The 15,249-nt window shown below is 39.9% G+C and overlaps 1 protein-coding gene across 1 annotated transcript in view; it reads left to right on the top strand.

Moving 5' to 3' along the window:
* The window catches only part of LYPD6 (LY6/PLAUR domain containing 6), a 34,367-nt gene extending 22,556 nt beyond the window's left edge, over positions 1-11,811 (top strand). The window contains exons 3-4 of the mRNA XM_007934938.2: positions 9,305-9,435; positions 11,644-11,811. Of these exons, the coding sequence (XP_007933129.1) occupies positions 9,305-9,435; positions 11,644-11,811 (299 nt within the window). The remainder of the gene's footprint in view (positions 1-9,304; positions 9,436-11,643) is intronic.
* The last annotated feature ends 3,438 nt before the right edge of the window (positions 11,812-15,249 follow it).

Here is a 15,249-nt window from a genome sequence, read left to right as displayed (position 1 = left end):
TGCTGCAGCAATTGGACATCCATGGTCATAAAGTGAACCTCCTGGATGTATAGTAGAGCTGTCAGGAGGCAAGATTGTGGTGGCTTCTTGGCCATAACCAGTTACCCTGAGGGAGCAAGTAGTTGGGACCTACAGATTTGGTACTATGGTCACAGGAGACATCAAGGTCAATTGGCATAACATACTACACAACAACATTGTTCTACATCCTACTTTGGTAGTAGCAATTGGGGTCTTAAAACCTTGCAAGTGGCCATCTAGATGCAATGATCAGTCTCTCCTCTTCCAGAACAAAGAAGAATGAAGAAAATCAAAGACTCATGGAAATAATTAGTCTAAAGGACTGGTAGACCATGCGATTCTCAGCCAATATGACCATGAGACAAGACCTACTTGGTGCCCAGCTACCACTGTCAACCACTTCAGAGGGGCATCTATGCAGGAGATCCCGGATAGAGTGGGAGAAGAATGTGGAACAAAACTCAAAATCATTAAAAAAGAAAAAATAGGGAACCAGATTTGCTGGTCTGACAGAGAGCCTGGTGGAACCCCTGAGAACATGGCCCCTACTTACCTTTCAGGTCTGGAACTGAACTCACTCCTGTTCTTTCCAGCCAAACAATAAACAGGCATATGGGGGGAACATTTACATCAGATAGATATATTCCTTGGAGTGATCCATTGTGGGAGAACAGGAGAGCAGCGTTTATACAGGGAGAAAGTTCAGGGGACTGGGAGTACATGGGAAGGAAGGACACAGGGAATAGGTAACTATAGGGAGGGAGTGGAAATACAGCTGTTACACTGTGGGGGATTGCAGTGAATGTCATGCAACAAAATGTGTATGAACTGTGTGTAAAATGATTTTGAACTGTAAACTTTCACCCAGATCACAATTAAAAAAAAAAAAAAAAAAATGAACTGCAAACTCAGTCTCGCATCTTATACAAAAGTTAACCCAAAATTGATGTGGACTTCAATGTATAATGTAAAACCATGTAACATTAAAAAATTAAAATAAGAAAAGAATAAAATCTCTACTACATGAGGCTCAACAAAGAGTTCTTACACTGGGTACCAACAACATAATCCACAAAGAAAAAAAATGACAAACTGGATGTTATAAAAGTTCAAAAACATTTGATTTGCAAAAGAACCTGTTAAGAGTGAAAAGACAAACCACAGACTGGGAGAAGGTATTTGAAAAAGTCACGCATTTGACAAAGGACTATTATCTACAATATATAAAGAATTTTAAAGCTCAACAATTTTTTTGCTTTGTTTTATTTTTAAAGCAAACTCAACAGTAAAGAAACAAGACCAAACGATCCAATTAGAAAATGGGCAAAAAATATAAACAAACATTTCACCAAAAGAGATATACAGTTGATAATTAAGTTTACTGTGAGTTGGAATTGACTTGACAGAACATAACAACAACAAATAAACACATGAAAAGATATTCAACATCATTAGCCATTTGTTGTTGTTGTTATTTGCCATCCAGTTGGCCTGACTCATAGCGACCCCTCCTTGGGTTTCCGAAGAGGCAGTATCACTACGGAAGTAGGATTGCCCAACCTTCCTTCCGAGGAGTGGCTGGTGGGTTTGAACCGCCAGCCTTCTGGTTAGCAGTCAAGTGCTTTAGGCACTATGCTACCAGAGCTCCTTCATTAGCCATTAGGGAAATGCAAACTAAAAGTATGAGATACCACTATAGATACATCAAGAATAGATAAAACTTAAAAAATAATAATAATAATAGTGACAACACCAAATGATAGCAAGAATGAGGAGACACTGTTTTGCTCATATATTGCTGGTGGGAACTTAAAATGGTATAGCCACTCTGAAAAACTGTTTAGCAGTTTCTTAAACAAGTAAACTTGCAACTACCAACTCAGCATTTGGACTTCTGAGCATTTTTCAAGAGAAATGAGAACTATGTCCACACAAAACCTGCAAATGAATGTTTTAACAGTTTTATTCTAAAACCTCCAAACTGAGAACAATGTAGGTATATTTTCAAAGTTATACAAACTTTGGTACAACCATACCATGGAATACTGCTCAGATGAAAACTAATGAACTATTGATGCATGTGATAACTAGGATGAATCTCAAAGAATTTGACTGAATGAAAAATTCCAACTCCAAAGGGTATGATTTCATTGATACAACATTCTTGAAATAACAGAATTATATAAATAGAGAAGTGGTGAAATAGAAATAGAAGTAGTGGTTGCCAAAGATTAAGGAAGTGGTGGGATGAGAAGGAGGAGCTCTGGTGGCATAGTGCCTAAGGGATTTGACTGCTAACCAGAAGGCTGGCAGTTCAAACCCACAAGCCACTCTTTGGAAGGAAGATTGGGCAATCTACTTCCATAGAGATACTGCCTCAGAAACGCAAGGAGGGGCCACTATGAGTTGGATTCAACTCCACAGCAGTGAGTTTGGTTTGGAGAGTTTTTTGGGGGGTGGGAAGGAAGCGACACTTTATAAAAAGGCAACATAAAGAATCCTTTGTGATGGAAATGTTCTGTATCTTCATTGTATAAGTAACAAGAGCCTGGTTGTGATATTGTACTATATTTTTGTAGTGTGGTACCATTTGGAGAAACTGAGTAAAGAGTACATGGAATCTCTCTGTATTATTCTTACAAATACATGTGACTTCATAGTTATCTTAAAAAAAAAAAAAAAAGACAACCAACCGAACCAACCAAATTTAACTAGTTGAAAAAAGAAAAAATATCGATGATGCCACAGTTGAGATACCCCATCTAGAAGGAAAACCACATATCAAATATGTGAGTTAAAAAGTACTGTGGAAACCTGTGAAAAAGTGAAAATGACTTCTGAATTGGTTGGCAGGAATATCAAAGAAAGTTTCACAGATTTTGTCACATTTGAATTGAGCTTTGAAGAATATCAGAGTTCTATAGAGCACAAAATAGGAAAAAGTATTCTTGACCAAGTGAGGATGCATGAAAAGTTTTGTTGTGAAGTAAAGTAAAAATTCAACTATGGTGTCTCAATAGTAGGCGCTGGTGAAGTAGTTCCTGGCTTAGATCAAGGAGAGCCTTAAGTAATAAGTTCTGTGTTTCAAATGCCAAGCTTAGAGCTCAAATTGTCATTGATGATCTACAGTGAAGCACAGTTACTCTTGGCATGATGTCTGAAGAAGGAAGGGAGCAATGGCTTACTTTCCTAGCCACTCTGGAAGGCCAAATAAACCTAGCATTGCAGCACTCAGAGTTCCTTGACATTCAGATACTATTGCTGCTTTTTATAGGCATTGTGTGTGGTGGGATTTCACCTTCGCTTCAATAAGACATGTAGTAGTTGTCCCGTGCCTGCATTAGAAAGGAGGAGGAGGCAGAGAACAGGAAATGTGATAAGGGCCAGAATTGGGGAAGTGGAAAATGGAATAGAGAGTAGATGTTTATGGGAGACAGCTTGTGGTACTTGGTGACTTCTGGGCTAGGGAGAGAGTCTGAGCTTATTTCAAGTTTTCTAGTCCAAGTTTTTGGGAAGACGGAGATGCCATAAACTGAGATAATAGCATAGGCAGATGGACACGTGCGTCTGGCAGAGAGGTGTTATGTTTGATTTGAGCCACGTTAAGTGTGAGATGCTGCTGGTGACATCCAGGAAGTAGTTGGAAATTTGTTTCTGTAGCTCAGGAGAGAGAATCAAGATTGGAAATGTGGCATAGGAGGTTTGGAGGAAGCCACTGAAGAGAGAATATATAGAGTGAGAAGAGATTTAAGGACAAAACCTGGGAGAATATTGATATGCAAGCCAGAGAAGGTCTCTGAAGAGACAAGGCCAGAAGTGTAAGAAAAACTAGAGGCAGAAGCACACAAAGCCATGAAGTCAAGGATGGGGAAATTTCACAAGGAGATAGATTATAAATAGTAGAGTCCGGTGCCACCAGCTGTCTGTCAGTTTGTTGTACTGTGGTGGCTTATGTGTTGCTGTGATGCTGGGAGCTGTACCACTGGAATTTTAAGTACCAGCAGCATCATCCATGGTCAATAGATTTCAGCAGGGCTTTCAGACTGAGATCAGAAAGACCTGGCCTTTTTTTTTTTTTTAACTTCTGAATTTTTACTTCTAAAAATTAGCCAACAAAAACGATAAGGATCACAACAGAATATCACCTGATATAGTGTAGAAGATGAGCTCCCTAGGTTGAAAGACTTTCAAAATACAGTGGTTGTAATGGAATACTCAAGCATACCAAGGGTTGTAAAGAAGGCGCAAGACCAGGCAACATTTTGTTCTCTTGTATATGAAGTCTCCATGAGTCAAGCCTACTCAATGGCAACTAACAACAACAGGGTCCCATACTATGAAGAGATCTATGGGGTCAGATGGAAGAAAAGGCTTTGAGTTTGACACTTGCATTAAAGTCCTTGCGGTTGACAGTCTAGAAGTAGCATAGCAGGATAGGAAGGGCTAAATATACAGCAAGAAATTGGGACAGTGAGTGTGCAGGTCACTAGCCTATTATTTTTCAATATAATTTGTGACATTGTTATGAAAGTTCTTTCCCCTCCCCATTAACTTTCTCATACCTGGTCACTTATACTCCGGTATCACTTTGTTATATATGTATATAAGAAACCAAAAATAGGAGACATTTTAGCTTTGAACCTTTTTAAAAAAACTTATAGAACTAAGTTATGGAATATGTACACATGTCAATTTCATAAAAATTATATTTTGTGTTTTCAATAGTCGATTAAGCTCTCTTTCCCAGTGCTGATTTTCGTTGAGTGCCGGGGAGTCATAGAGTAAAAGACTTTTGTTTCACAGCCTCTGGGAATATAGTGCACTGGCAGAATATGAGATTTTTGAGGCCGAAACTAACCTGGTAGAAATTCAAATCCATCTTTTATCTTTTAGATAAAAGTCTTTGAAATCCTTTTAGTGTGAAGTTATCAGCAGGCTTGATTCTCATGTAACCTCATTACTAACTCAAAGATTATTCAAAATGCATGGGGAGCTATGCTCTGTGGCTGAAACTTAGTTTTTATCAACACTAAAACCCAGTGATAAGCCACATGAGGTCCACATGAGCTTGGGATTGTCTGTCTTCTCTCTCCCCCTCTTGGAGATCATAATACATATTCAAGGTTCTCATAAGTTCTGCACTAAAAGAAACCTGTTTAACTTTATTTGAGCATTTCCAAAGCTTATGTAACCACAAAACTTTTTTTCCATATTAACATTTCATAACCGACCTAGGGGTTTTGTAAGATGAAAGATGGGGTAGAGGCTTGTGAGGGACTGATGCTTCAGAAATGAGGGCTCTACTGCTGGAAGGTATACTCAAAATGTCTTTGTTACATGGATTGAACTTGGAGAAGCATAAGAAAAAAAATCTTATTCCTCCAGATCCCTGACCTCCACCCCCACCAAGAACAGCAAGAATTGGCTTGTTAGGTACCAGAGTTGTGCATATTTTCTGAAAAGATACTTTCATCAATTGTTCCCTTTATTTCCATTCAATGGAATAGGCTTCTCAATAATAAATTAGAGAGTGTGTTATGGAATGAAAACATAGGAACAAAAAGCAATTATATCAAATTCACCAATTGTTCTTTTAAGGCTTACTTAAAAGAAGATAGTTCACTACTTGGAGAACAAATCTAATTTCCCAAACCAAAACCATGTAGTGATTTACTTATTCCATAAACTATGATGTTATCTGCTCATATTTACATTTGGAGCAGTAAAAAGGCTGGCAGCTGCTCCTGGTTGTCTGCATGAAGAGGAGACAAGAGATAAGAACATTCCTGTTTTTATTGCTTTCTTGACATTTGAAGATAAGGTGGGGGTGGAAAAAGTGTACCTATGTGACCATAAATGTCCATTGAGTCTGATACCAAAGAAGTAAACCAGTACTCTTTAGAAGGTGTGTTAAATCTCTCAGGCCAATGGCCTCTGTTTGTCAAAACCTGCCAAAGCTTTAAAAAATAAATAAATAACCAGAAGAGAGCTGCCACCGCTTCCTCCTCTTCCTTGCAAAAACAATCACTCCAGTTTGAAAATATTTTGGAGCTTTCTGAGAATCTTTGGCAGGTGCAAATCCTTCAACTTTTTTTCTGCATTTGTTGGGTAACCTTACTTACCCCACTCCCAGGGAGCTCCATAGCAAGTGAGGACCTGCCTTGACGTGACTCCAGCTGCCAGAATTCTGACAGAGTGGAGTATAGGATGGCACTTAGGGGGAAAGCATTGCCACAGACTCTGCCTAGTCACACCCAACACTAGTGTAAGCACTGCGAAGGTTACTGCCCTTGGAAAGAGTCACTCAGAAGCTGATCAGGGTTTCTGTCATATAAGGTACCTATTCATAAGGTTAGGAGCTCTGATAGCATAGTGCCTAAGGCACTTGACTGCTAACCAGAAGGCTGGCGGTTCAAACCCACCAGTCACTCCTCGGAAGGAAGATTGGGAAATCCTACTTCCATAGTGATACTGCCTCGGAAACCCAAGGAGGGGTCACTATGAGTCAGGCCGACTCGATGGCAAATAACAACAACAACAACAACATTCATAGGGTTAGGAGCCCTGGTAGCATAGTCCCTAAGGCACTTGACTGCTAACCAGAAGGCTGACGGTTCAAACCCACCAGCCACTCCTCGGAAGGAAGGTTGGGCAATCTATTTGTGTAGTGATACTGCCTCGGCAACCCAAGGAGGGATCACTATGAGTTGGGTCCGACTCAACGGTACATAACAACAACAACAACAATTCATAAGGTTTTCAAGACCAATTTTTGTACACCAAAAAGATGTTTACCTGTGTTTTATTGACTATGCACAGGCATTCAAGTGTGTGGTTCATAACAAATTATGGATAACATTGTGAAGTATGGGAATTCCAGAACACTTAATTGTGCTCGTGTGGAACCTGTACCTAGACAATGAGGCAGCAGTTGTTAGAACAGAACAAGGTGATACTGCATGGTTTAAAATCAGCAAAGATGTGTGTCAGTGTTGTATCCTTTCACCATACTCAATCTGTATTCTGAGCGAATAATCTGATATAAAGAAGAATGCAGAATCAGGATTGGAGGATATGCAGATGACACAAGCTTGCTTGCTGAAAGTGAAGAGGACTTGAAGCACTTACTGATGAAGAGCAAAGACTCCAGCCTTCAGTATGGATTACACCTCACCATAAAGAAAACAAAAATCCTCACAACTGGCCCAATAAGCAACATCATGATAAATGGAGAGAAGATTGCAGTTGTCAAGGATTTCATTTTACATGGTTCCACAGTCAACACCCATGGAAACAGCAGTCAAGAAATCAAATGACATGTTGCATTGGGCAAATCAGCTGCAAAATACTTCTTTAAAATGGTAAAGAGCAAAGATGCCATTTTGAGGACTAAGATGTGCCTGACATGAGCCATGATATTTTCAATTGCCTCATATTCATGTGAAGGTAGACAATGAGTAAGAAAGATTGAAGAAGAATTGATGCATTTGAATTATGACATTGGTGAAGAATATTGAATATCCCATGGACTCATAGAAGCATGAACAAATCTGTCTTAAAAGAAGTACAGGCAGAATGCGCTTTAGAAGACAGGAAGGTGAGACTTTGTTTCACATACTTTGGACATGTTTTCACGAGGGACCAGTTCCTGGAGAAGGGCATCATGCTTGATAAAGTAGAGGGTCAGTGAAAGACATGAATTAACACAGCAGCTTTAACAATGGGCTCCAACATAGCAATGATTGTGAGGAAGGTGCAGCACCAGGCTGTGTTTTGTTCTGTTGTACATGGGGTTTCTGTCAGTCAAAACTGACTCGACGGCACCTAACGAGGGGATCTAAGGAATGTATTCATCCCCAACAAAAACAGTTGCCATTTCCTTGACTCTGACTCATGGCCATATGGGAGCCCCACATGTGCAGTGTAGACCTGTGCTCCATAGGATTTTCAGTGGCTTATTTGTCAGAAGCAGATCATCAGGCCTTTCTTCCAAGGCACTTCTGGGTGGATTCAAACCTCCAGTCTTTTGCTTAGCAACTGAGTGCATTAACCATTTGCACTACCCAGGGACTTATAAGAAAGAATTTTATTAAACCCCTTGAATTTTCATGACTCTCAAAATATGTAAGTGTGGTCTGTATTAGCTCACTATCAAGGCCTGAAATTCTTTCTTCTTTGGCTATCACTACTCAAGTTAAATGCTGCCAAAATCATGACAGTATCTGGTGGGGGGAATTTTTATTGTCTAATAAGTAATACCATAGAAGGTCATAATTCCTTATTAGCCACTGAATATCTAAAATGTATAAAGCATGCAAAGTTGGGTCCAAGATATGGATGAAAAACAGCTCAGTGACATTTCCTAAGAATTATTCATTTTCTGTTTTAATGTGAAAATGGAGCAGGAACGTACTCCTAAATCCCAGGCTTAGAAAGCTGAGCACTGCCTGGAGGCCTTAAAGAATTACATTGACAATGTCATTTTTCTTTAGTTTTTAAATTAAAAATTATGAAATTTTCTATGGGATTTTGGAAGAACTCTCGAGTGTTCAGACCCCATAAGACTTATTGATCTGCTATCATGTAGAAAAGACACTGAAATCATGCTAGCCTGAAAAGATGCTCCTCGATTCTGGAAAGCCTTCATTTTTAGTTCATTCTTCTTCTTCTGTAATGAATTCTAGGGTGCAGTTATGCTCATTGGCATGAAGTTTTTTCTTTCAGATAAGTAATTTTCTCCAGAGGAAATGAATCTATTTTCAGTTGTTCTGCCCTTACTTGGGAATAATTGTTTCCCTAAAATAAGCAAATAATAATGACAACACACATATACCAGCCTCTGCTCTAGTCTTTGAGCTCCTTGACAGTCAGTTATCTGCCTAACTTCTTTAATCATGTGTTTTTCCTACTTTTTCATCCCTGCAGATTCCAAAAATTATTCTGAATCTCACAATCTAAATCATTCCACTAAACCCCTCATTCCCCAAAAGCAAAATCGGTACAATGGCAAAATTTGTTAAAAGGCAAAGAGTGTGCCTGTTTATTATGTTTGATTATGATGGAGAGAGAGACCAATAGTCTTTGGGATGCTGTCTTCCTTCTATGGCAGAGTGGTTCTCTCAAAGGAGATCTCTGGGATCGGACATCAACTTGACCTAGCGTACATCCATGTGCTGTTAGATCCTTTAAGGAATGACAATGTTGACATTCCTGTTGTTTTCCTTTTGGGCAAGTTGGACTAACATTTCCCACCTCAAATAAATACTGTTTTCTTTGTTCACAGAGACTAGATACTGCTACACTCAGCACACAATGGAAGTTACAGGAAACAGCATTTCTGTCACCAAGCGCTGTGTACCTCTGGAAGAATGCTTGTCCACTGGCTGCAGAGACTCCGAGCATGAAGGCCACAAGGTCTGGGAAACAAAGCAAGTGACTGGTACATCACAGTCAGCTTTCTTCACTTCAGATGCCTGTCAGTGCCATGAGCCAAGGCTCGTGGCCTCATGCAAGCTAGCTTTTGACTGTCTTTATACCATATGATAAGATGCTTCCTTTCCTGTTTGCTCTAAAAGAACACAAATTTATACCAGGGCATAGGACAACTGATAGAAATTGTGTAAATGCACACCAAGAATGCAATGAAAATTATTGTACATCCTTTCTTCATAAAGGAAAAAAAAGGAATAAAGGTACTAGAAGAAAGAAGAGCAAGGGGCCAGTTATGTGCATCATGGGAAAGGATTGCACATGAACCAGCAGTTCATGTAGCTGAGGATGGCCCAAGCAATTTAGCTTGAGAACCTTCTGTAAAGTGGGGGCTCATGTCTTTATTAGGATTCTGACTTGGGAAAGGTATCTGTTGGTTCTTGAGTCATTTGAGGAGGTGGGAAGAAAACCATCCCTGTGGATTGGCTCCCCTCAAACTTCATGTAGTGAACTTTGAGGGCAACCTTGAAGGGATACCATAAAGAATCAGAGAAAGGTGACCTGAATTGTGATTGGAGCAGGGAATATAGCTGATGGACTTGCTGGTGCTTCAGAGCTAGATGTGTGTATAATGTTTTGTATCAGGCTTGGTCTTTATTTAGAGTCACTCCATGTTTCCCCACCAGTCTACCTTTCTGGTGTTGGGGGCAGCTTCTACTCCGAATACCCAGGAATGGCACTGTCAGCAGGGCTAAGTCTTAAGAAGACAGAAACCTAATTTCCAAGCAACATCTCAAATACACTAAGAATTAACTTTTAAAATATGACCTGCTTACTTGTTCATGGTTTGAAATATGAAGAGTAAAACAAAGGGCTTTATCTGAACCCAGGAAGCTGGGCTTGGTTCTCAGACATTACTCTGAGTACTTTACCAGGGAGGAAGTTGAGAATCAGAGTGGCCATGTCTTAAACTGCGGTCACACAGCTATTAATGACAGACAGAATTCAATTTGTCTCTTCAGTTTGTCTCTTCAATATTATACCATCTTCCTAGTCGGTGTTACCTGGGACCACAGACACAAATCCTACAGGATAATGACTGTATAGGATATTACCCATTACAGAGCTTTTCAAATTTATTGTGCACATACACCTCCTGAGGATTTTGTTAAAATGCAGATTCTAATTCTGTAGGTTTGGAATGGGGCTTGATTCTACATTTCTTATAAGCTCCCAACTTCTGCCTAAACTGGAGTCTATAGACAACATATTTAGGTTTATTTCTTTACTATGATCTATAAGTAGAGTTGTTTTTGTTGTTGTTATGTGCTGTTGAGTCAGCTCTGACTCATAGTGACCCCTCCTTGGGTTGCCAAGGCAGTATCACTATGGAAGTAAATTGCCCAACCTTCCTTCTGAGGAGTGGCTGATTGGTTTGAACCACTGGCCTTCTGGTTAGCAGTCAAGTGCCTTAGGCACTATGCTACCAGAGCTCCTATGAGTAAAGTAGTATGGTGCAAATGAATACTGTGATCAGCTGCTAACCAAAACATTAGAGGTTTGAGGCCACCCAGAGGCACCTAGGAAGACAGGCCTGGCAATCTACTTCTGAAAGATGACAGCCATTGAGAACTTTATGGAGCACAGCTTGCCTCTGACACACATGGTGTTACCATGAGTCAGAATCAACTGGACAATGCTGATAACTGGTAACTGCATACATGAAAACCCTTTAAACTTTAACTCGGTTCTAAGAATAGAGATAATTATGCATACAGTTCTAACGAAATATTCATATTTCAGTTATCTGAGTTGTTGCCACTTCATTCCCACTTAAGTAGTCAGAAAGTGTCTCATTAAGAAGGTAGGGCAAATATTATAATTCCCATTTCACAGATGGAGTAGCTGAGGCACAGGAAGGTTGTGAAACTTTATAAAAACCACATGGTGGGTTAATCAGAATAACTCTGAAAATTTAGTCCTGGGAGTTTTCATTTTGACTTTGTTGCTTCCAGATAAAATAGCATCACCCCCCTCACCGCCCCCCCAAATTCAGGATTAGGATCACCTTTGTAAAACAGGTAATTTTCACTTTAGTCTTGATATGAGGGAGACAGTTCCTTCAAGAACCTCTGTCTCCTTCTAAAACCTGCCAACTTCTCATCATCCTTCTTTTTTCTTCCTTTCTTTCAGGTCTGCACTTCCTGTTGTGAAGGAAATATCTGTAACTTGCCACTCCCCCGAAATGAAACTGATGCCACATTTGCCACAACTTCACCCATAAATCAGACGAATGGGTACCCACACTGCATGTCAGTGATAGTATCCTGCTTGTGGGTGTGGTTGGGACTCACGTTATAGCAGTTCCAGGGCACCATGTACAGTAGCCATCCACGGAAATTTCGCTGGTCCATATTCATGCATGAGTCATTGGCCCGGCAGTAGTTACATGTGAGAGACCGCAACACTTAAGGATGTCGTCATGGCCAAGCATTACCACTCACCATTAGGAACAAACCTTGCTTCAGTATGGTCATTTCAAGTCTAACCAAGGCCCCATCAAAGCCAGCCTACCCCCAATATGGACCCTGAGTTCTAAACCACAAGCCTTTATTTTTGCTCCAGAAAATAGTTGTGCATATATTTACTGAGATCTAGCGTTCTTCATTTGGAATATATGCATAAGCTATGGGAGGGCCTGGGATCCTATGAGATGTTAGGCAATATATTATATGGACATGCATAGATGTATGTTTTTCAGGAAAAAGAGAGCCATTGGTTTTAATACAATTGTGAATTCACATGTAGCTTTAGAATTTTAAAATTTTTATTCTAAAATGGATGTACTCTTTCCTTGAAGATTTTGATTGGGTCCCTGGAAGACAGAAAGCAATTTACCCAAATTATTTTTCCCACCATTCATCTTCCAATGGTGGAATTAACATTTCTTCTGCTCTATGTGGGAGATAAAAGACAACCATACAAGTCTGGGTTATGGTTGAGCAATGGCTAGAGAAGGATTTTCCCCAACATAATGGAATCCATGAAGTAGCTAGGTTGATCCCTTCATATGATTGGTGAGAGTGGCCTTGGCTTGACACCTAATTGTGCTCCCTGAGAGACTGGATTCCATCTGAATAGACAGAGGTAGCCATTATCTTAAGAGTCTGAAAGCAGGATGTTTTTGTTGTTGTTGTTATGTGCTGTCGAGTCGGCCCCGACTCATAGCGACCCCTCCTTGGGTTTCCGAGGCAGTATCACTACGGAAGTAGGATTGCCCAACCTTCCTTCTGAGGAGTGGCTGGTGGGTTTGAACCGCCAGCCTTCTGGTTAGCAGACAAGTGCTTTAGCCACTATGCTACCAGAGCTCCTGAAAGCAGGATAGGGTTTTTTTTCCAGAGGTGAGGGTCTCTCTGGATGGTTAATCTACACAGAGAGAGGACTTCTGAAATCACAGGCAAGAGATGTTGGAGGTTGGTTCAATAAGCTTGGTCAGTAAGGATTCAGCCAGCTTCTTTCTCTATCTGCAGTTTCTATTGCCAAAGAGGCTTCCCCATTCTACTTCCAAATCCCCATTGACTTTAGGGAGAAGGTTCCTCCTGAATTCTCTCATAAATGATAGGGAAGACCACATAATATACTAAGATGAGAAGTAGGTGGACCTGTGAGATGATGAGAGTGAGGAGACCCAGCTGACTTTGCAGTGGGAAGTGTCTGTTTCTTTTAGATGCTTGCTTTTGAAGTAGATGGTGAAATTTTCACCATCCTTCCTATTTTTGGGCACCCCAAGTTGCTGTTTTCTCTTCTTCCTTGTAAATCATTTATACAATATTTATTTTTATATGGCATAACTAGAAACTAAAATATATTGTACAAAATTCCGAACAAGTTGATTGAATTAGAATACTTATTTTTCAACAGTGGTAGAGCTTGTAATATATGTTTGTTGAAAGTTATACTAACACCAACGTTGAAAAAGTTAGCTTATATCATGAGTGAGAGTAATGTGTTTGGCTCAAGGATTTTGTTCATGGTTTCCTCAGTGGTGGTGTGGAAGTAGTCAGGTGGTGACCATCACTGGTATAAGTCTCTATGCAGGGTTATGGGGAGTATATGCATGAAACTCCGTGGAGCCATTGCTGAGAAAGAGAACAGTGTTGTCAGAGTTCCTTTGCCCTGTATAGGAAAATGTCTCTGGCTCATAAAATGAGACCTTCTCAGGGACTAAATATGAATTGACATTGGTACCTCTGATACAAAATAATCTACATTGCATCAAACAGCCTTAATTCAGAGGTTGGTAGGCTTATTAATATGTTGCTTATAATGAGAGGTGGGGAGTAGAGGGGGAGAAAGCAAGACATTTATGAAGCACTTCCTATGTGCCAGGCACTATGCTAAGCACTTTACATATGTTAGGACACATAATTCCCACAAGAACCTGTAAGGAATGTTACTAGTAGTTATACTTTACAGATGAAGGTACTGAGGCTCATAGAAGCTCAATAATGTACAGCCTTTTCTTCATATTTAGGTTATGTACCATGAGGTAGGATTGAAGAGGAGGGGAAGGTAGAATTACCATCCGCAGGAAAACTTCCAGGCCTGACTTCTTGGGAATTTGTCCTTCTTATCAAGTGGAAGTTTATCTAGTCCTGCTTCTGCAGGATGCCCTTTATGTGTGTCCCCAGATGTTATTTTTTTCTTTGGGGGCTAGAGTTATGGCTTTCTCATTCATCCTTCTTGCTGAAAGAGAAGACAGGTTGATCCTGCATCTCAAGATGCTATAAGACATAATGAAATTTCAATGTTGTACATGTCTACAAATACCATTTTTGTGCATGGTCATTCACCATTGACACCTTCCAAATACTGCATGCTATTTGAACAATAGACAAAGTCCAAATGTTGGTTTTCAAAGAGAAAGAGATCTCACCAAATACTCTCTGGCCATGTGCAGGGAGCAGGTTGACAATGGTGTGGATTCATCTGCCATCCATTCCTGCACCTGTTACTGCAGACTGCACAGGTATTGCTGCAAGTATCCAGTGGGTCTGCCAGAATGGCTTCTGTTTAGTTCTCTCTGAAGAAAGTGGTCTGCTTGCCATTCCCAGCGTCAAGGACCCAGGGGAGGGCTATTCATGTAGAAGGCTCAGGATGGGTCAGCCATCTAACCTATCAACCACATTTAACCTCTAAGTAAGTCTCACATTGATGGAGACTTGAAGTGCAAGGAGCAGTGATGTGTATATTAACCTCTGTGCCACATATTTATTTTTAGATTCCCTGTAGCATTTTCATGTCAGTATGAGATTAAGGCTTAAATTTTGTAAATATTGTACATTTTGTAAATCAATGAATAAAGGTTTTAAGTGTATCTCACCAGACTCCTCCCTGTCAATCAATGGTTAATGCCCCTGTGTTATGTAAAAGATGGGCGTAGGGCTACAGGGAACTTCTTTCCAGGAGCTCATTTCCTGGTTGTACAGACAAGAAATATAAAAAGATGGAAGACAATTCATCAATGCCAAATGAGTCATACAACGGTCAGAGTAATCAAAGAAGAAGGATTACTAGACTTTTCAACCAGGATTTTTCCTAGTTCTTTGTTACATATCCTATCCTATTAACCCTTTATTAGTATGCTTTGTCCTATTCTTGAGATGAATTATGTTAACTATGATGTGATAAAAGGCATTTTGCCCTTAATTATTTCTTTTGCAGCAAGAAATAAATATTGGAATAGTATAAATGTCCTTTTTATTTATACAATGAATATATGAAATTTCTCATAGTAAA

This window comes from Orycteropus afer, unplaced genomic scaffold (genome assembly GCF_000298275.1).
Source record: "Orycteropus afer afer isolate SDZICR_OR568_19922 unplaced genomic scaffold, OryAfe1.0 scaffold00023, whole genome shotgun sequence".
Taxonomy (NCBI): domain Eukaryota; kingdom Metazoa; phylum Chordata; class Mammalia; order Tubulidentata; family Orycteropodidae; genus Orycteropus; species Orycteropus afer.
This window is presented reverse-complemented; position numbering and strand designations above follow the sequence as displayed.